General features: G+C 31.0%; 1 protein-coding gene and 1 long non-coding RNA gene across 4 annotated transcripts in view; one reads left to right on the top strand and one right to left on the bottom strand.

The window, feature by feature from the left end:
• Window positions 1–9,174, top strand: part of LOC111629918 — a 12,245-nt gene extending 3,071 nt beyond the window's left edge. Inside the window, exons 3-5 of one of the 3 annotated variants that reach the window (XM_023373870.1) lie at window positions 293–523; window positions 700–793; window positions 8,911–9,174. In XM_023373870.1, the coding sequence (XP_023229638.1) occupies window positions 293–523; window positions 700–763 (295 nt within the window). In that variant the 3' untranslated portion in view covers window positions 764–793; window positions 8,911–9,174. Of the gene's footprint in view, window positions 1–292; window positions 524–696; window positions 794–1,460; window positions 3,418–8,910 lie in introns of those variants that run through there. The other 2 variants (XM_023373868.1, XM_023373869.1) reach the window with 2 other exon arrangements.
• LOC111629919 overlaps window positions 1–22,833 on the bottom strand; it is a 45,493-nt gene that overhangs the window by 12,811 nt on the left and 9,849 nt on the right. The gene's annotated exons all lie outside the window — the stretch shown is intronic.

Here is a 22,833-nt window from a genome sequence, read left to right as displayed (position 1 = left end):
CTTTTTCGGAGTTTGCAGAATTTTTTAAAAGGAAAAACTTTTGAGGATGAGAACAATGTAAAAAAGGCTATTTCTGAATATTTTGATTCAAAACCGAAATCATTTTACAAAGACGGGATTAAAAAGCTACCATCAAGATGGCAAGAAATTGTACAAAATAATGGTGAATACATTATAGATTGAAATAAGATTTAATTAAAATTTTTTGTTGCTTTTTTTGTAGATAAAAATGCGCACGAACTTATGGACTGACCTGATAATATTTTTATCTCATTTTCTGTATTGTTTTTAGAAAGCTAGAGTCGTGCGAGGAGCAATTTGATCCTGATAATGATGATCGGGATGATTTCTTTGATTGTGACTTGGAAAGTTACCAAGAAACAAACTATTCGGATATTGTTCTCGATCTTTCCGAGGATTGTTTCGGCTACTCTGATTCTCATTGGCGACAAGTCGATAAAAACGAATGTGAGAATCATCATCAGAAAGTCGAGCTGGAAGCTGTTAGACATTGTCTCGACAGGTAAGATTTTTATGTTTATTTAATACGTGTTATATTATTTTCTGCGTTGTTTCTATATTATAGAAATGAAATACTTTTAATAATATATTATCGAAAAACAAAGATTATTATTTATTATTAAAATTAATATTTTAATAGTTTTCGATTAATTTGAATTTTTCATTTTGATACAGCAGGGTAGCCGATGTGAATGCCAGTCAATCAAAGGAACATGCACCAGAGGGGTGGAAAATTCCCTAAATTGAAGAAACTTTTCAGATTCTTCTTTTGGTATGTATCTTTAACTTATCTATATATATATAAATGGACGTGCGTGTCCCTATATTTCACTTTTCCGCAAAAACTACACATCGCACATGAATGCTGTTTGTATGTGGTGGTAGCCCCAAGTCTCCATTCGTGCACTATGGGGGTTGCGTCTCGATAGCTATAAGGGTGCGGGAGATATGGGGCTGAAAGTGGTTTTCTATTTCGAATGTTATGTTCGAATTTGAACATAAAATTCGAATATTGGTTCGATTATAGAACGATTGTAAACGTTCCAGAAACGTTGAAAAGAGTTCGTTTGACTGGACGTGAACAGGAGACGTTCAGAAATAGAATCGGGACCGGGTGTCTAATTAGTCTGGAAACGGGGGACCTAATTCTTGCATTCTGTGAAAACGGGTAAGATTGACTATAATGCAATTATCTTAATCTTCACTATCGTTACTTTTTGTCCACAAATAAAAACCCAGCGAAGCGGGTCCTTGCAGCTAATTCTAGATTACTTAGAAAAACAGTCTTTTATATATAAAAACAACTATATTACATACAAATGTACGAACAACTAAAAACCGCTGGGTTTTTAGTTTTTAGAAGCGGGTCCTTGCAGCTAGTTTATTATAATATATCTTTACCAATTATTCTGAATTTAATTGTTGCAATTCCATGACAGAACTCCGTCCCTATGGAGAAGTCTGTTATTTGCAGACCAGTTCTGCTGTATATAATGTACTGTACATAGTTCATCTGTAAATATCATCATCATTTTCATCTGTACATATTCATCGTCATCGTTTTCATTCTTTTTTTTATTTATTCATACGTATGATTCTTTTCGTGATTATTTCAAAATTTATAAAAGTCTGCATTTCGGCAATCATCATTTAAAAAATCCAACTTATGACACTTCTAACACCAATTGTGACTTATATCTACTGGACTGACATTATGATACTGAACATATCAAATGTATTTTTCACAAATTTGACACATATCCTGGATCAATACGTGCCACTTATAAATTGACTAACGTATTATGACACAACGATTATGGACATACCAATTGCGACTAACGAATAAAGACGCACTGATTGTGGACACACTCGAGTAACAGATGACGACATCCCCGATATAAGACATACCAATTGCGACCAATTTATAAAAACGCAACGATTATGGACAGACTCGAGTAGATGATGATGATGACATCCCGATTTATGACGAACTAACTGTATGCTGATTAACTATGAACTCTATCAATAAATTTATTTTTCATTGGTTCGGTTATGAAAGTAACTGTCTGTATAATAAATAAAAATCAAATAAAATATAGAAAGAATTTTTATAATATTTACATTGTCTCTTCATTGTTTAAAAGCTATTTTATTTGACAATATTATTCAATTAATCTACACAACGCTTACAATGTAAAGAGGTAAATAGATTTATAAATAAGTCGACACCCCAAGGGGAAGTGGAAATGTGTCGAGTTATCCGATATGACGACTAAAACAAAGATGAATAAAAAAACCCGCAAAACTACAATTAGGAAAATATTATAGTGCTTTATACAGTACATGCAATATATCTCTCTGACCATCCATCACTGACACTAAAGTTGGTTTCTACTCCAAATACCTCAGCGATTTCCATTGCATTTTGTTTCAGTATCAGCCCTGAAACAGAAGATTCGATGAACAAATTTGCTTTAGCAAACGTACCAGATCATCTTCCACATCTTCGTACGGCGACTTTTCTCTGGCATTTTCGTGACGGCCGCGACAAAGACCCAAGAAAAAGTTTAATTTCCTCTTTTTTCTTCAGAATTCCCACCAATGTCGTTGTTCTTAGAAGGTTTTCTTGTTTTGCAAATTCGGCTTGCAAAGTTTTATTACATTCAAATTCAGATAATACAAGTTCGTAGTTTTCCTTCCGCTTAAGTGTTGTTAGGTTTCAGATACTCATTTTTAACAGAAATGTGAAAAACTTGCTGCAAATAACGCATGAATGAAAGGTGATAATATGCAAAATTGGATTCTGCTGTGACGTTAAGCTTAATATTGTGTGGTGTGAACTCTTTTTTTTTCAGAAGGGATGTCGATTTATCAGACGTCTAAATGAGTGTGGGACAGAAATAGTATGTCGATTTATCCAGTGATGACAAGTTAAACGGTGTTGATTAAAGCTTATGCTCTGAGCGTGATTCGCTGAAGAAAGCGAACCTTACCAATCAATGGTCCACCTTGAAGAGAATTTTATTTCCAAGCTGCCTTTATTGTACGGTGCTGGAAAAACATGCTTTCAGTTGCGTGCTTAGTATCACTATAAATAAGTTATAGCTTTTATGTCATTTCTAATTTTGTACTGGCTGATATCAAAATAAAATCTACAATTTTTGTTATGCTGAAAGCATGTTTTTTTGCATTACTTTTTTCAGACAATATTAGCAAAAAAACCACAGATTTAAAAAAGATAGTGGAATCCCTGATTACATGTTAGTGTTGTAACAAATAGAATGACAAAATGAGATGGGTTTTTGCATGTAGCTTCTTAGCATGCAAAAACCTCATTATGGCACATACCTCACGTTTAGCAGATGATTATGAGAGCAGCCATCTTTTCTTTTAGTACTGCATTTACAGAAACTGCCTGCATGCAGCTGTACATCCACCAGATTATGACCAAATATTCCTCCTCCATACCTGTGGAAGAATATTCCGCTCCGATCACCAGTACCATCTTATGACACTTTCAAAACTTATTTTCTGGATGCACATTATATACTTCCCATATTTCTAGTGTTCTGTTTATCAATGTCTACGATTTTCTTATTTAATTTGGCATCATCCCATTGTACAGACACTCTGGGCTCTATTACATATTAGGCTAGAGTCATCACTGTTTTATTATTGACAATATCATACTTATATTCTGCCAACCTTCATGCCCAAGCTCTGTTAGGGGATCCTATGTATATGAGGTTATGGTTAAATCTGCTATTGTATAGTGATATGGAGTAGACTCCTGATGTTTTTTTAAAAAAATAATTATCTTTAGTATTCATGAAGAATCTGAAGATCATTGGATTATGTTTAAAGACAATTGAGGTATTGGTGTAACTTGATGTTCTTTTATATGTTGCAATCAAGTTGAGTGGAAATCCATCACAATCTACCTCTTATTTGTTCCTTGTAGTATTTGATTTGTATTGTTTATTGTGTTTTCATTGTGTTGCCCATCCATTATAAATTCTTGGCCAAAGCCAGAACCACCACTTTGTTAAATAAATGTCTACAAGCTATGTCTGTAATGCATTTAAGCTCTTTGTTGGTGTCAGACAGGTCTAAGCAGTGTGTGGAAAGCAACACTTTGAAATCACTTTTAAACAATCCATTATGTGGATATATAATTTAATATCATAGTTATTGTCAAACATACAAATGGCTGCATATTATGTTATTTTAAGCCACAATTTATGTTTTATACAAAATTATTGTGGGGTTTAAAAAATTATTTTTAATTTTTGACATTGGTGGCATTGTTTGATGATGTAATGATAAAAAAATGGACTGTTTGTTTTAAAAGATTTTGATTCCAGAATCTTGTTTTTTAAAAAAATATTTCAAATTCCAAAAGTTTGGTTAAAATGAAGAAAGTCTTCTATAGAAGCCAGATACTGACCCCTGAACACGGCTGAAATATTTGCATTTTCTTTTACAATGCTGTCACTTCTGGAAATGTATGAAAAGTCAGTTTGTTGTCACTTATTTAGAAGTTCCAGTTTTAAGAATAATTTTATCTAATTTCTAATTGAATAAAACAAAAACTCTAATTTTTGCTTTGTTAACAAGCAGTTTAATTTTTAAAATTTAAATATGGTGTTAAATAGATAACCCACGAATAATATGGCAAATTAACATTTTCACTGCTTCCACCAAAAAAGTTATGAAAAAATGAATTGACTTATTTGGTACAAGACAAGACACTATTATACCCAAATTCAAAATAACTTGTTAGTGCTTAACCCACCTTTATGAGCAATGCTAATGTTGCAAGAAAAAGCACTGTTAGTCAAATTGTTCTATCAGGATGATGATAATGCAGATGCATCCCTTAGAGAATTCTGGCAGATGGATCTGTTCACACTGTCCACAAAATGATTGATGAATTTGAAGCAATAGAATGTCTTGATGGTCTAGAGGGCAAAAACGAGTAGACCCTTCTTGTGTTGAAGACATGGCTACATCTGTCATAGATTTGTCCAATCAAATCTTACACCACTCCATGCTCTATTTCATCACACAGCTGTTTTCCATGGATATTGAGTATTCAGTAACAGGATGCAGAAATTTGTATAACATTTGCACTTTAGTTCCTGGTATTTTGCCAACTGTAGCTACTTATTGGACAACAGACAGCAGCTGTACAAACAGATGCACTTTAACCTTGCGAGCCACTGCTCAAAAAATCAGGAGAGTCTTATGCCATTTACAAGGCCCTTGACTATATTGACATCAACATCAGTTGGCTAAAAAAGGAGGAGGATTAACATAATCACAGATAGTAAGGTGACTCTTCCAGATCCATAACAGGAACTTAAACCTCAAAATCGTCAAGGATATCACAACCTTCTTGGTTAACCTGCAACAAAAGCTGTCAATAAATTTCTACTGGATAAAAGGACATTCGAATAACAAGTGGAATGACCTTGGAGACCAACTCGCAAGGGTGGCCCCGAAAAGGCTCACCTCTAAGGCTTTCTCTCTGATCCCTGCCTCTTGGATCACTGAACACTTCAATCAACAAACCACCAAAGATTGGCAGGATAAATGGGATACCAGTGAAACTAGTAGGCTCATTCATCAGTTTCTCCTGAAGGTTACCTCTTCCTCTCTCTGGCACCTGACACCAACTTTCCACCTTACTCAACTTATCACTGGGCATGGGAACTTTAATGCACACCTGAGAGGGTTCCTGGGTAGAAGCGATGGTAAATGCCCTCACACTGTCCTCAGGAGGATGATACTCTTATGCACCTCCTCTTCCATTGCCAGCGGTATGAAGAACAGCACCTTGAACTAATGACCAGTGCCCTTAAAAATAATCATCCCTGGCCATGCCAGCCATTTCTTCTTCTAGAGAATAGACTGCTTCTAAAAATGTTTCTGAACTTCATCTCAACCATGGACAACTTTAAGAAGATCCAACACCCATCGCAGAACAGCACAGAGTGATATTCATCATTTGGTTCTGCAGATAACTCTTGTCTTGCTGTATCCTCTCTGTAACACCACTTCTGTGATGACTATTTAAATCTGTTATTAATTGTAAAAGCACACTTCATTATAAATAGCTACATTTAATTGTTCTCCCCTATGTAGGAAATTTTGTAGCTATATTTCTCTCTTAATAAACGGTACCCAGGAGGGTGCTCATGCGTCTTGCTTCCACTTCCTCCTTCATCTTTCAAGACTTCCTTTCCCCCCTCATGCCCTTCTTCCTTTCCACCCACCCTTCTCCTAACATCATTTCACCCACTATTTCTTCCCTACTTTAAGGCTATGCCTATTTGTGTAGCCCGTTTACTTTTCCACCTGTAACCTGTAGCTACTTGTTGCCAAAATAATGTAATGACTTTTTGAGGTCTGTAGCAATATAGCAGCACCTGTGACAAATGAGCCAAAAATAGTGAATTTTTATACTTTTATATATCCATGTAAAAATAGAATACTCAAATTTTACTTCAATGCAAATTCAATTCTTATTTATGATTTTTCATATCTATAATTATTTTTATATTACATGATTTCAATGTGCCCTCTATTGGAGATAGTATCATTAGTACAAATTATTGTAAATGGTATTCTATCGGTATAATTAAACAGATGAAGATAAGATGAATTATAATTTGTCCATATTTTTAATAATAAAATTTTTTTTATAGTTTTTTAATAGTTTTTAACTCTTACAAGGAAACCCTATGACTTTGGGGAAACGGATTTTGATGATCTTTGGTGTAGAGGTAGTACACCATGTGAGTGCACTATCTGTAAAATGCTAAAGTGCAACACTCAAATATAATCAAGAAAAACAAACTTAAAGTTTTCTTTAGCACTTTATATGTAAGTTACGCGTATTTCTGCTTGAGCATGCTGTGATGTGAGTGGTAATGCTCCTGACTCGTACACTCGTGTGCTCGGGTTTGATTCTCTTGTTGTGTATACTTTCTTCCATTTTTTTTTTTATTCATAAATACTTATAATGTATTTATTTATTTACTCATTCATTTATTTCTTATTATTTATTGATTTTTTTGGTATTATTTTGTTTTTTTTGGGGGATAATTTTGTCTCGTTTCAACAAAGCGGTCATACGTCCAAGAATCAATCAAATGATATTTATCAAAAATAGTTCCACCACATTCAACATCTTTTCCCCATAATTTTAAATGATCCATTCTTTTCAAATGACTACATCTGTTTTTTTGTAATGTTTGTAGTTTCCACGTAGGATGGGTTATTGCTACTTTTAAAACTTAGATTTTATATTCCAGTGAAATATATTCCTTCATTCTATATATATATATATTTTTTTATCAGGTACAGTACATAGTCATCAGATGAGTCATCTTTAACTGCTTTGAAATTTCCTTCTGTACACGCTTCTTGGGTATAAATTAATTTGTCATCAATTATAAAGTTTTTTTCATTCAACACATCCAATGTATTATTGTATAATTCTGTGCCTATCAGCAAAGCATCTTCAGATAGTGTATCAGAAGATGTTGTTGCAATTATATTATTTTCAAAAAGTAAATCTCATAATACACTACTCCATCTTTTAGCCGCTGCTTCGATACATCACTGTATAAAGAATTATCATCAACAGTTTTTTTGTCACAACTTGAAGAACTTGCTTCTCTTGATGACATTTTTTTAATTATAAAATAATTCTTCAAAATAAATTTCACTGCACAAATACATCTATTCGTGTCAAAATTCAGAAATGAACTGTTAAAGAGTGAGTGAAAAAGACTATAGACCCATGTTCAAACCCAGCATAAGTAGCTCCCTCTTGATGACATTTTTTTAATTATAAAATAATTTTTCAAAATAAATTTCACTGCACAAATATGTCTGTTTGTGTCGAAATTCAGAAATGAACTGTTAAAGAGTGAGTGAAAAAGACTATAGACCCATGTTCAAACCCAGCATAAGTAGCTCCCTCTCAACTTGACAAAGGTGAGTTTTCAAAGTAAAAATATTAGACTTANATTGAACCCGAGCACGCAAGCGTATGAGTCAGGAGCATTACTACTCATGCCACAGCACGCTCAAGCAGAAATACACATAACTTATATATAAAGTGCTAAAGAAAACTTTAAGTTTTTTTTCTTGATTATATTTGAGTGTTGCACTTTAGTATTTTACAGGTAGTACACTCACATGGTGTACTACCTCTACATCAAAGATCATCAAAATCCATTTCCCCAAAGCCATAGGGTCTCCTTGTTAGTAGTTTTACAAAATGATTTTTTAAAAAAATAAATCCATTTTATTGTCATTTATTTGTAAAAAAGTAGAGGTGGAACCACAACCTGGACCTAGTAGTGCAGATGATAAAAACTAAATATCAAACTCAGCGTTTTTAAAACACTTAATAAAACATTAAACACTAAATTCAGAACCTGTTACCGGTGTAATTTGTGTGAAAAATCTCCCTTTCACAAACGTTTTCGAACTTTAGAGATAGTTCTTCTTCAGGTAAAGAAATTCTGCTGAAAACGTTTGTGAAAGAAAGATTTTTCACACAAATTACACCGGTAACAGGTTCTGAATTTAGTATTTCACTCCCGGTGTCAAGGAGAGGTTGAGTTTCTTATAAAGCATTAAACACTTTCCATCATTTTACTATGTCAGAGTTTTGATGACTCTGACATAGTAAAACATTTACACTTGAGGATGGCCTATTCCATGAGGCTGAAAACGTTAGTGTTTTATTAAATATACATTTCTCAGCAATGGAAGGTGTTTAATGTTTTATTAAGTGCAGATGATAATATTGAGGTATGTTATTTATTACTTCTTTAAGGAATGTTTATTAATAAGAAATTTATTATTTAGAACATGGAAAAAGAGACAAGTGATATTTTTTCTGATGAACAACTTTCTTCAGTGGAGGAAATCAAAATCACTGAATATTTCAAAAGTAAAGACAGAAAACAATAGGTTACCATCTGTGGTTGGAAAATAATTTTATAAGTGGCTGCTGGAAGCAGAAAGAGATGATAAATGTAAATTTTATAATATGATACTTAATAAAAAATATCAGACTTACTAAAACATGGCAAAAGTAGTAAGCACCAAATGCATCTGATATTACTCAAAATTTAAGTATTTTTCATACATTTCTAAAATAAAAATTAAAAAAAAATTATTATTAAAAACTTGCATTACTTGTTGTTAGTTGTTTCACATAATTTTGTTTTTGATCTGTTGTTGATATTATAGAAGTAAGTAAAACAGGTTTTGATGACTGACATAATAAAACAGGTGAAACTGAAATGAACTAAATGTGCTAGCATTTTGGTTTTACTGTGCCAACTAATATAGTGGCAATTATGTTTTGAATTATGTGCTAGCATAATTCAAAATGTATTAGTTGCCACTATGGAGAAAAACTTAAAAAAAGAATTAAAAAATTAAAATTTTCAGTAATTATGATAAAAAGTACTGAAAATTTTCTAATAAATGATTATTACGTAATTATTGTTAAATATATTTCTAATAACCAAGTTTAAAGTAATTTGTTAGCTAATGTCATTATTGATGCTGATAGTCGTGCAGTTAAATGTATATATTTTTAATTTAAAAACAGCTTGGAAAATTTCAAATAAAGGAAAGCCAAATAGTACTGTAGGACACTGTTCTGATAATGCAAATGTAATAATGGGAGAATCTTTCAAAATGTATTTGTTCAGCAATAATAATAATGTAATTGTAAACCTCTTGTATTTGTCACAGTGTGCACCTTGTAGCTGTTAGCATTGCTGATGAGATACCATAAAATAGTGAAATTTTGTTGCAAAAATCTATATTCATATTTTTCTCGAAGTTCTAAACATCAATCTAGACTCTGAATTTCAAGCATATATAAATAATCAAACTTAAACACCTAGTAAAACATGGTGGCTAGCATTGTCAAATTGTGTTAATTGAATATTAGACCAATGGACACACTATTTAAACTATTTCAATTAGCTGAATTTATGAAAATTAGCAAAATAATTTTATTTTCAATGAAATGCAGAATCCATATGTTAAAGTTTATCTATCATTTTTAAATTTATATTGCCAATGTCTAATGAATTTAATGTACTATTTCAATCTAAAAAACCATTAATATATCATCTTTATAGAGAAAGTATTGACGAGACTATGTCTCGTCTGTAAAATTGCACTGCTGTCAATGGCTGCACACCTTAGAGGATGAAGGAGTACATGTCAGGAGTTGAAATTTGGCACAGAGTATTTGGAGCCCAAATCATGCACACACAAAATAAACTAGACTTGTAGGTAGTCAGGGGACCCAAGAATCAGGTCAAAAGAAAATACAAAATGCTGAGACTGTTTCTACAAACAAGAGCAAGTGCGAGATTTGCACATGCATTGTTTGTGCTCTCTGAGACATAGTCTCATCCCAAGAAAGGCTTTGCTGTTTAATTGTTCATTTTATAAAAGTGTTAGCCTCAAATTTTATAAAACCAAAAATATTATCAGCTCGTTACAATGATATCAAAAATTTAAATATGTATAATCCACACAATCTACTGCCAGTTGAAAAATTAAATGTTGGCATAATATAAAAACAATAATTAACAATTTAAATAAAACAGAAAATGAGCAATTTTTTGCATTGTCAAAAGGCTATAAATGAGACCCTTAAAACACTGTCTATAATAAGTAGATTTAATAAAAATTTAGATTTTTAAAATAAAGTTAATATATTTAATGGTAATAAAACTTCTACATTAAAAATTATTATTCAGTATAAAAATTGATATTGATATAAATGTAGCAGAAAATGAATATAAAAAGTTTAAACATTATTTAAAATATAAAGATGCTCCTGAAAACATAAAAAATTTATGGGTTCAATGGAGATTATTTGTTTCAAAATATTGAACAAGTGGCACAAAATGTTCCAATGATTCCAAATAGAAATTCAGTTACTGAATATATTTTTCCATGTTGTCAGATATTAAAACCAAAAAAATAAAATTCACTCAGTATTTAGTGTCTGATTTATTGAGAATAAAAGTTGATTCACATAATTCCAAAGCTTGCTGCAATAATTACAAAATAGCACAAAAACAGTTCAGAAAATTTAAAAGAAATGTGTATTTGTTTAAAACAAACAGAAACACATCTTTAAATGACATCTTTTAATTCACTTTAATAATCTTCTGAACCGAGTTCAGAAGATTAAAGTGAATTAAAAGATACTGCAAAATTGGATGAGATTACAATAAAAGCATAAACTAAGAAGAAAGTGAAAGCAATTAGATCATTTTAATTTCCTTTATTTGTATTTTTGTAATTATTTTTGTATTCATTATCTTTTATGTAGAGAATTACAATATACCCAAATATTGTTGTTAAATAAAATAGTCACCCTTTTTTAAAATAATTCCTCTCATTTATTTTAAAATAAATTAATTTTTAATAATTTTGGATTATGTTTTTTATTTGCCAAATTAAGCAGTGGCATAGTAGCAACTTTTTAAAATTTTGGTAGCGAAAAGGTAACTTTAATTAATTAAATTAATTAATTAATGCATAGAGAAAGAGAGAGTTCGCAGGTTAAGTGTAGTGAATTATAGTTCTAAATGGTTAGTAATTCTAGCTCCTGGTGAGAATGTCTTTTCCATGGCCAAGTGATATCCACTTTCTTTCAAGTGATGACACTCACTTCTGCTTAAATGGACAAATCAATACACACAACTGTCACACTTGGGCAATAGAAAACCCTAGAGTTATCCAGGAGGTTCTATTGTATCCTCCAATAGTGATTGTGTACTGTCGATTTATGGCTACTTTCATTATTGGGCTTTTTTTTTTTTGAAGAGGTTAATCCAACTGAACCTGTACCTGTTCTGTAATTAGACAGCAGTATCATGACATGTTGGCAAATTTTATGTTACCAGAACAACAACACAGGTACATTCAGGAAACCATATTCATGCAATATGGTGAATCATCCCACATTATCTTATCTGATCAAAATTTGTTAAAGCAACACTACAGATAAATGGGTTATCAGCCATTATTTTCAGACAACCTGGCCTCCTCAATCATCTGACCTCACCCCATTTGACTTCTAGTTATGGGATTTCTTCAAGAACCAGGTGTATTGCAAAAGATTTCATACATTGTCACAGCTGAAGGAGAAATATATATATATATATATATATATATATATACACACAGTTGATTAATCTTATATTATTATGAACAGTGATTAGTGAAAGTTGAAAAAGGAAAAAAAATTAATCCAACAATTTCTCAACAATTCACATAACTTATTATAATATCATACACAAGTAGAACTTTACAGTCTCAAGAACATAAAACACAAACAGATAACAACTACCCATATTGTCAGATCAAGAACTAAATTCTTAATGTAATCAGTGTTTACATGGAAGAGAGATATGATCAGAAAAAACTCCCATTGTTATAAAATTTCTATAGATATTAGTTATATTCTTAATTTCTTAAAGTTCTAATTTTATTAAACTTTTAAATTAATGAGAACAATTTCATTTGTAGTTTTCATACATTTTAGTATATGAATAATTCAGTGAATGAAGCTTATGATGGTTTTATGTTCTCTTCAGGTAGAATTAATACTATTTCAGTTTTCTTGTTACAACTTTACCTTGTCATCCAAATTAGAGAAAATGGAATGCCAAATATATTATTACTTATCTAATTTTAATCTATGTAATCTGTTTTTAATACATAATTGATTGGAACTACAAATCTTAACATAAAGAATCTTATACAAGGAAACTAATAAGTTTTTTTTATACATAAGTAACATTTCAGCTAGATTATTTTATTAAAATTTCTTTATGAAGAGATTTCAAAAATGAAAAAACCATAATTTAGCAAAATGCATAAATTTAATATCTTTCACTTTTATGAATTTATGATAATCCATATAAATAATTTTTTTCTATTCTTTATTTTTGCACAAACTATTACATCAAATATATGTCAGCATCAGATTGTTAACACAATTTTTGATTTATTACATCTAAATGAAAAGTTTACATTTCTTTATTCATTGTGTACTTTTGAATCTAAAAATTTCAGGAAAATAATATAAACTTTCCTTGTATGAGCATTTATATTGCACAAGAAATTAGATCATAATTCTGTATAATTAGTACAGTAGAACCTGGTTAGCTCAAACTGGGATAACTTGAAGTTGCATTTACTTGAAGTCATTTTCTTTCCCAAATTGTCCAGCATAGGGATTTGCATGTTAAATCAAACTGGTTAACTCAAATTTGTTGAACTGTTTAATTCAAATGGGGTTTTTGATATATTATTTTCATAAATTCTATGGAATTATAATTTAAATTAAATAATTAACCTTCATCTATCGAATAAATTAATCAGAAACATTCTACAAAGCTTGGGAACCATGTATGACTAAAAGTAAACATTGTGTCATATGACATTGGGCAAGTGTAGTGGATTCCAGACATTGTGTATGACCTAAAAAATTTAACTGCCATTTGAACCTGATTAGTCGTCTGACCATCTGCAGTGATGGTTACTGTCATCAATTTAGTGACAAATTTTATATGAATAAATCAAAATCAACTCACTGTTTTTCAATGATGCAATTATATTGGAATTTCAGTAGACAGTGTGGGATTGACATAATAAAATGTGAATTATGAAGAAACTAGTGGTTCAATTTGAATGAAATTTTTAAAATATACTGTAGTAAATATTTAACATCAATTTCCATCAAAATCTGCAAAGTAATTCATTGATTTTTGTGCATTAAGCATTTAAAAACAGTTTATGCTCTAATCATGTGTTCAGAAGGGAACAAAGGTCACAGGTGTAACAAGTGTGCCAGAACATTTTGCACTGAATATCTGTGCACATCTAGACCAAATTTTTCCAAATCACTGGATTGGACATGGGTCAACAGTCTTTCCTCCTTTACCTTGGCCTCCAAAGAGCCCTAACCTTACAATACCTGACAATGCCTTCTGGGGTCTTGTGAAAAGTGAAAATGTCAATACTCCACAGACAACAATCTGAAAAATATAGTTTGTACAGCATTCCAAATTGTCACCCCACAAATGTGGATGAGCAAATGAACATGGAGGCACATAGGAGTGTGCTAATAAACATGGAGGAGTCTAAAGATATTTTAGATCCAGAAGAGTGACCTCAGTACATAAACACATGATATTAAAGTCACACGTAAAGGGACTTTCCAGCCACCCTGTAGTCAGTTTTCTGCACAGATGGGGAATCAAAGCCAAAATACATGACTCCTGACTTGGTATTTTTTAAAAATCGACTCACACTCCCAATTCCTTCCACTAATGCACAACGAGTTAGTAGTTTATTTAATAGAAATAAAGTTGGCTATCATAAAGTTTTTGATATAAATAGTATTTTTATTTATTATATACAAAAATATACCATATTTTTGCAGAATGATCAGCATTCCACAAATAAACAGGAGAGACAAACATGCCAGTTAAACTGTGACAAATATAAATTAAATTAATAAATATCAGATCTAACAAACACCTACTTGTTAATTAAACATAAAAGAAAACATTCTTCCAAGTACAATAAAATAATAACATTGTAATTTGACTGACTTAAAATCAGGAAGAGAGTTTTCATTTACAAGACAATAAAACAATTAATGACTTTAGTGTTGCCACCTTTTCAAAATCGCTGAACCGGACAGCAGGTGAGGTTTGTTCGAACAGAAGTTCCTGATGCATGCGCAATGTCATTTTGCAATGCAAAGAATAACGTGCAGTGCATGGTAGTTCTAAATCAGTTACAGTTAGGGACTAGGGAGACTTGGGTAGGAGTATCATAACTAAATTAAGAAAAAACAACTACAGATGACTTAGCTCTATTGGATATTAGAGACGCGTACGAATGAGAATCATACAAGCAAAAATAAAAAAAGGTCGACAGGTTGCGCACAATATTCCTAGACAAAATTAATAGTTCACCCAGACAGTGAGTCAATTCCTGGACTGTTCAGGTGAAAATCAGATGGGTGGTAACACTAAATGACATTGGTGGTGGTAGTTAGTCAGTGTGGGCTACACTGACCATCTGCCCTGATCTTAAAAATAACACCTCACTCTCATATTTCACATAAAGCAAAGTTAATTGGTGTAAGCTGAGATAATTCACAGCAAGTTTCTTAAATTTAATATGTTATATTTTTGTGTTTTTGAATCAAACAACAATAAAATACACACAAAAAAAGCACTTTTGGAATTCCAAGTATATTTTAGGTCATTAGAAAGATGACAAAATGAAGAAATTAAACATATACAGTGGAACCCCGGTTAACGAACGTCCTGGTTAACGACCAAATCGGTTAAAGAACTTTTATTTTGCAAAAATTTTGTCTCGGATAACGAACAAAATTCAGATAACGAACGTAACGGTATTTTGTGTCAAATTTTAGTTTGTGTTAGGCATGCGCGAGTTAAGCATTGTTTTTCAAAGTGTTTGTGCTATACTGCTTTTTTCAGTTTTGTGATTTATATATTTAATCAATATGGCATCCAAGAAAGAAAAAAGTCATAGTGGCAATAGAAAACGACAACACAATATAAACTACAATGCGTTATAGCATTTGAGAAAAATTTTGATTAAAGGAGTAAGACAATCAACTTTAGATCAACTCCTTACGGAAAGAGTTTGTTTCTTTGTTAAGTTATGGCAATGCAACACTTGGGTGGTCTGACTAGAAGGAATGCCTTCTGGGAGGAATTTTTAAGGGAAACTGGCCCCTATTTAGGTGTTACAGACGTGGAGAAATCACGGAAACCACGTGGCCAGCTCGTCTGAGCGCGGTGCGAACCCACGAACGAACTCCCCGTGTTTAAAGTACGAAGACCACTTAGCCACTGGTGGTTTTTTTTTTTTACCAAAAGAGACTTCGACTCGAAGAATCGTCCGATGAAGTGCTACCCGTTATTTTTTTGGAGGGGATTCCCCTTCTAAGCATTAAGGTTCGTATATCTCCACTTTTCTGCCACCAACTACAACAAACGAAGGTATGTACAGTGCTATTTTATTAAACAAAGTTTACATGTTTGTTGCTGTAATGATAGATACTACGTTTTCCTACATTTTCATAAAAGAAAATTACTGTATATTACAAATAAAATGACAAAAATTTCGGAGACTAGAACGGATTAATTGCATTTGCATTAATTTCTATGGGAAAAATTGCTTCGGTTAACGAACAATTCAGTTAACGAACGGAGTCGTGGAACGGATTAAGTTCATTAACCGGGGTTCCACTGTAATTGTAATTAAATTTCTTATGACTGCTGTTTATATATAAATATTATAAAGTCTCTGTAAATTTTAGAATTGTACCGACGACGGACCGTTGAACAGAAGCCTAGAGTATGATTTATTGTTAACGTAATTTAGAAATACACCCATAGACAATCAGAAAACGTTACTAAATACACTTGATATGAAAGTGCTAATGGAATGTGAATCCAAGCTGTGTACCTAAATGTACTGAAGAGGGTTCTTTAATAGAACCGAAACGCATATACAGTGATTAAATAAAGAGAAGTAATTAGCTATCTGCTGTGTGTTGGTCTACCGCGAAACCTAAAATTTACATATTTTTTGTGCGGATTTACAGAGACTTTATAATATTTACATATAATTGTAGTTTTTGATGTAATGCTGACAGTTTTGCAATTTTAGAATAAAAACTTGTTAATTTTTACATGGCATAACTCATTTGTTTTTATTTAATGCACCCTCCAGAAGGGATCTATAACCTCACTTATACCAGCATGTTGGCATTTTCCTGGGATAAACCAGCATGCCAGTTTTTACCATATGGAAATATCTGATTTCACATTCCCTTCTGGATAGACTGGCATGCTGGTCATTCCACAAAAATACAGTAATATTTAAAAAGAATATTTGAATTTAAATTTCAAAAATAACATCGTAAATAGTACTTAGTAAATACTATTTAAAAATAATTTTTATTAATTTATACATATAATAATATAAATTAATAACTTAATATTTTAATCATATAATAGGACTTTTATCATTTCCAAACAGTTTACATGAAATAATAAAAATTAAAATGCAGAAAAAAAATATACAGTCGACCCCCCTATAAGATATAGATACGTTCCAATTTATTAGGAATCCGATTTCTTACAAGTCGTTCCAATCACAGCCCGACACGTGTCAAGTTTACGGACTACGGCTGATTGAAAGGTTTTCTTCCATAAAATTAATCGATTCTACACTAATCCGACTCAACATTTCCAAAATACGTATATTTTTTCTTAGTTTTATAGGAATCGTAATTATAGGGACCGTAATTATAGGGGGGGGTCGACTGTACAGAAAATACTGTATTGACTTTGAATACAGAAATTTTAAATTTTAATAATTTTATATGAAAATGTTAACTTAAAAACACTTCAATTTTGGGCTTTCTTGGCATTGCATATGCATAATACATATCTAACAATATAATTTTTATCCTTATAAAGAACTGAAGGACTTTAATAAAGTTTTATTATTTTATGTATAATAATACATTAATATTTAATACTAAACGATATTAATACTGAGGTAACATTGGACATTGAGATTGAAAATTTTGATTGAAAAAGATTGAACATTTAATTAAAAAGAATTTGTTCTCAAAAAAAGACTAGCCTCCATTATGTCCTCTTTCAAGTTAGCGTACAAGTGAGATTTGATTAAATGCAGAGCTGAAAATAATCATTCAATACTGACTTGGGTAGAAGGCAGTGCAACAACAAATGCTGCATTTTATATTAATAAAAAAGTTAAAAATAATGGCATTAACAGATTTTAAAAATTTTAATATTTTTTAAACATCAACGCAACATAAGGAGATGGGAGTTGATAAGTTTTCTGCCTCCCACTCCCATAAAAAGATTCAACTCCTTGACTTCCAACTCTGACTTTCTGTTGTCCCTACTAACTTATGTAGGCACTAATGTTAAAAAAACTCTAGTTTACTCAACATTGTTTAACTTGTCACCACAGGATAAATCAACATACTTTTTCTGTCTCACACTTGCTTAGATATCTGATTTTGATACATTGACTATCCCTCCTGAAGAAAAGTAAGTCCACACTACACAGCTTAATGTCACAGAAGAATCTGATTTTGCATTTTGTCATCTTTCACTTATACTGTATATGGTACTGATCTGCAGTACATGTTTCCCATTTCTGTTAAAAAGAGTAGCCAAAAGCTAACAATGCTTACACTGAAGTAAACAAACTTATAGCTGAATTTAAACATAGTAAAACTTCACAAGCCAAATTTGTAAAACAAAAAACTTTCCAACAACACTGATGAGAATCCTGAAGAAAAACAGAAAAAATTAAAAACCAGTTTCATGGATCTTTGTCGCAGATGTCTCAAAAATGACAAAGTCACTGTACAAAGATGTTGAAGGTGCTCTAGTACAGTGTTTCTCAACCTTTTGTGACCTTTGGTCCTTTCTGAGCTTAACATTTTTCTGTGGAATTCCCATATTTTAAAATTTTTTCCCATCAGCTTGGGAAAAAATTTTTAAATAAACATTAAAAATTCCATTACTTTTTTAAATTTAAAAAATGGATTTTTAACTAAAATAATTATAGCATATTTCTTAATGATTACATATATATGTACTTTTAGATTCATTTAAAAAAAAAACTTGTAACAAATTGACATTTACTTTATCACCTGTCTGTCCACATCAGTGTTGCCAGATATGTGACAACTAAATTCAGTACATTTCATCATAAATTTTTTATACATTTTGCATAAATTCAGTACATTTGAATTGAATGAAAGGAAAATCATTAAAAAAACCAAAAAAGCTAAAAAATAATATAAACACACTGATACCTTCTGTACTGGTTCCAGCAGGTCCATTTATTGTAAAAAAAAAAAAAATGAAGACTTTCGATCACTTTAAGAGATCTTTATCAGGTGATTACACATGTCCATAAATCAAATCAATTTATGGAAATGTGTAATAACCTTTAAATAATCCAGCATTTTGATTTTATTTATATAGTGTAGTCCAGTAAGTAAGTAATATTTTATTTATTTATTGTGTAATAACCTGATGAAGATCTGTGAAAATGATCAAAAACATTCATTTTTTTCCAATAAATGGATCTGCTGGAACCAGTTTGGAAGGTGTCTGTGTGTTTGCAAATTTTAAATACCTAGACACAAAGAAAAATGAACTTGTACCACTTTAATAATAAACGGTCCACGTGTAGGTTATCAAATGTATGATTTTGCATTGAAAATGTTATTATTCACATTAAATCATGTAACCATTTAATCATTGATGCTATCATGCAAGAAACCTTCAAGAATTGACAAGGGGTCCAGTTTGGTCCATCCAAATTTATTACTGATCTCATGTATGCAGATGATAGTGCAATTTTTGCAGACTTTGATGCAGAGGCAACTGACATTTAATTTGATTGCCCAAACTGTCCAATCATACAGCCTAATCATCAATATAATAAGTCATTACCTTCGGTGACTCATAATTACAGTTCATCTTAATGGTGCCCAAATCAACCAGGTCAACAAATTCAAATATCTTGGCTCAATATTACAAGAAAAAAGACTGCATCCACAGCAGAGTTCAACAGATTGGCCAAGCAGCAACAATATTTGGCCGGCTCAATTGGTGTCTACGAAAAAAAAATATCTGTTTTGGGAAAAAATGCACCTATATAGGGTTCTAATTTTACCCATACTTCTCTACGATGCTGAAACCAGACAAAAATAAATTACAGGCATTCCAGATGCACTGTTTGAAAAAACTACTGAATAATTCAGTTGCTTTCCATTTTTTAGATGACATTCCTCAGGTATGAAGAGCTGATATTTGCCTCTTTTCAAAATCTGTTAAAGCATGTCCTTTTCTGATCTTGTTTGCACTTTAGCAAGCAAAGTTACTTGAGATTTTGCCTTAGAAATAAATCTTATGCAATTAAAAGTAGGTTTGCATTTGCAATTTGTAAATACAGTATAAATATGCCTGAAACCATATTTTTGGGACAAAAAATTTTTAAGTTTTTGTTTTTAAATTTAAATTTCCCCTACATATACAAAAATAACAGCAACATATTCAATAAATTACAATGAAATTAAACAATTGCCATATTTAAATCAGGCTACTTTACCATTATTATTAATAATTAAATACTGAATAATTTGTTACTAGAAGTAAGCTTTAGGAACCATCTTTTATTAAATTTAATAATTATATATATATAACTTATATTTGCTTTATGTTTAAGTAAAAGTATTTGCATAAAAGTTTTATGTAAATAAACTTGTAATTTTTTTAAATTGGAATTTTTAGAATGGATCTAATTTTATGGGATGCACCTTACATACAGTATTACTAAGATAATTGTTATTTTTTTTTTAAATACTTAAGGTTAGCTTCACATTATTTTATTCCAATTTCAGCAAACAAATGGTGGCACTGAAGTGAAGCTTCACAGTACATACACTCTATATATCTACATGCAATAGGCCTACATTTTAATAGTAAACATCTTTTGGAAAAAAGTAAAATAAAAATGACATGCATTACATACATGTGCAAGATTCAACATGTCTTTGTTTACAAAAAACAAATATTTGTTATTAGACATTATACATACAAGATATTTTAGATTCAAAATTTATTTTTGTATTTTATTTAAACATAATATTTTAATAGCTTAAATACATTTCTCTAATAATTTACTTATTGAATTTTAATTGTTTTCATAAAATTTTAATATTTTATTCTGACTGTGGCTCCTTAGAGTTTGTTCTGGTTTCTCAAGAGTTGAGTTTTTTGCCTATGACTCCCTTGGGACTACATGGTCAACCTGTTGAGAATCACTGCTCTAATACATTAGCTAAAGCAAATTTGTATGTCAAATCTTCCTGTTTCAAGCCAGATACTGAAACAAAAGATGATGATAAAAATCAACACCTTAAATTGATCCAGCAAGTAATATTTTAATGCACAAAAATATTTTCAGCCCAGTTTATGGATTGCCATCAGTTGCAGAACCAAACATACAAAATTCAAATAAAAAAATTTTTTAATTTGCAAATAAGAACATAAATGATGAAAAAATAAGATACATAAAAATAAAATATAAAAGAGAAATGAAGGTAAATAACAATACAAAAATGCTTGTTAATAATAAAAAAGATGAAATAAATATTAAAGCTAATCTACAGTTCATAAATTGATTTCCACTCGTTGAATAGAGAATCTATATCACAGTAGTTAATGCACTCAAATCATCCATTAATCTTGTAGATTTCCAGTATCTCCATATGTTTTATCTAAAGGTATGCAGGGCAATCAGAGAAAATATTGATGCAAATAATAACAACAGAACATCAAACTTACAAATATTTGGAAATATTAAAAAAATAAATCTGTGGATCATGCAGAACTTAAAAAGATGTTCAAAGAAAAATATGTCAACTGTTTAAAATCTATATTAAAAACAGAACTCAATGCTTGCAATGCAATACCAGCAATTAATACATGGGCAATACAAACATTCACATACATATTTGGCATTTTTAAAGTGGAGTGATACCGATTTGGAAAAGTTAAATGGATATACAAGAACAATAATGACAAAATATCATAAACACCATCCTCAAAGTTGTGTGGATATATGACAAGATATGAAGACGGTTGAGAAGTGATCAATTTATTTGGCTTATTCACAAATTGAAAAACTATGAAAATATTTCACAGAAAACAAAAATGAATTACACAAAGTATTTGCTCAACTAAATGATAAAATTATGAATTAAATCTAGCTGGAAATGTCACCAAAATTGAAATCTCAATAAAGAACAGATATAATAAATGGCTTGAAATGCCACTATATGGTCAATTTCCACATTTATTACACAAGACAAAAATTTATATTAAAAACTCTACATTATAAGCTGTGCAAATCTAACATCCATGCCAAAACTGAAGGCTTTATTTAGGCGTGCCATTCAAGATCAACCAATAACCAATAAAATATTATCAAAAAATGATATTGAAAGAAATCATCAATGACAAATGTCGGGAATGTAAATCGGCCAATGAAACAATTCAACATATTCAACCAAACAATCCCCTTAATTAATAGCCCAATTAATTAAGGAGATCATCTGGTTGGGTATTAATGTATCAGGTTTTGGAATGTTTATTATATACATTTTAACACATTATTTCTGAATGCCAAGCACTTGCATCAAAAGAATAAACTATGAGACAATCAAATTACTAAAATAATCTAACAACAACATGTCAAAAAATTCAAATTTTTTAGTGATATGGCACCTTACTACAAATTCAACCCACCTCCAGTGATTGAAAACAAATCAGCAATATTATATTAGGATAAAAACTAATATTAACAAAAAAAACAATTGATTATAATAAACCTGACACTGTTCCTGTCAATAAAATTTCAAGGAAAACCTATTTTATTGAAGTGTCAATATCTAATACAGTGGTACCTCAGGATACGAAATTAATCCGTTCCGAAACTGAGATCGTATCATGAAAATGTCGTAAGGTGGATCATCTTTTCCCATACGATTACATGTAAAACCAAATAATTCGTTCCAACGCGAAAAACATACTCAAATTAAAGCCAAGTAATACATTAAAAAAA

The sequence above is a fragment of the Centruroides sculpturatus genome, unplaced genomic scaffold, assembly GCF_000671375.1.
Source record: "Centruroides sculpturatus isolate CEXI.00-Female unplaced genomic scaffold, Cexi_2.0 scaffold529, whole genome shotgun sequence".
Taxonomy (NCBI): Eukaryota; Metazoa; Arthropoda; class Arachnida; order Scorpiones; family Buthidae; genus Centruroides; species Centruroides sculpturatus.
The sequence above is the reverse complement of the archived record's forward strand: the minus strand, read 5'-3'. Positions and strand labels throughout refer to the sequence as shown.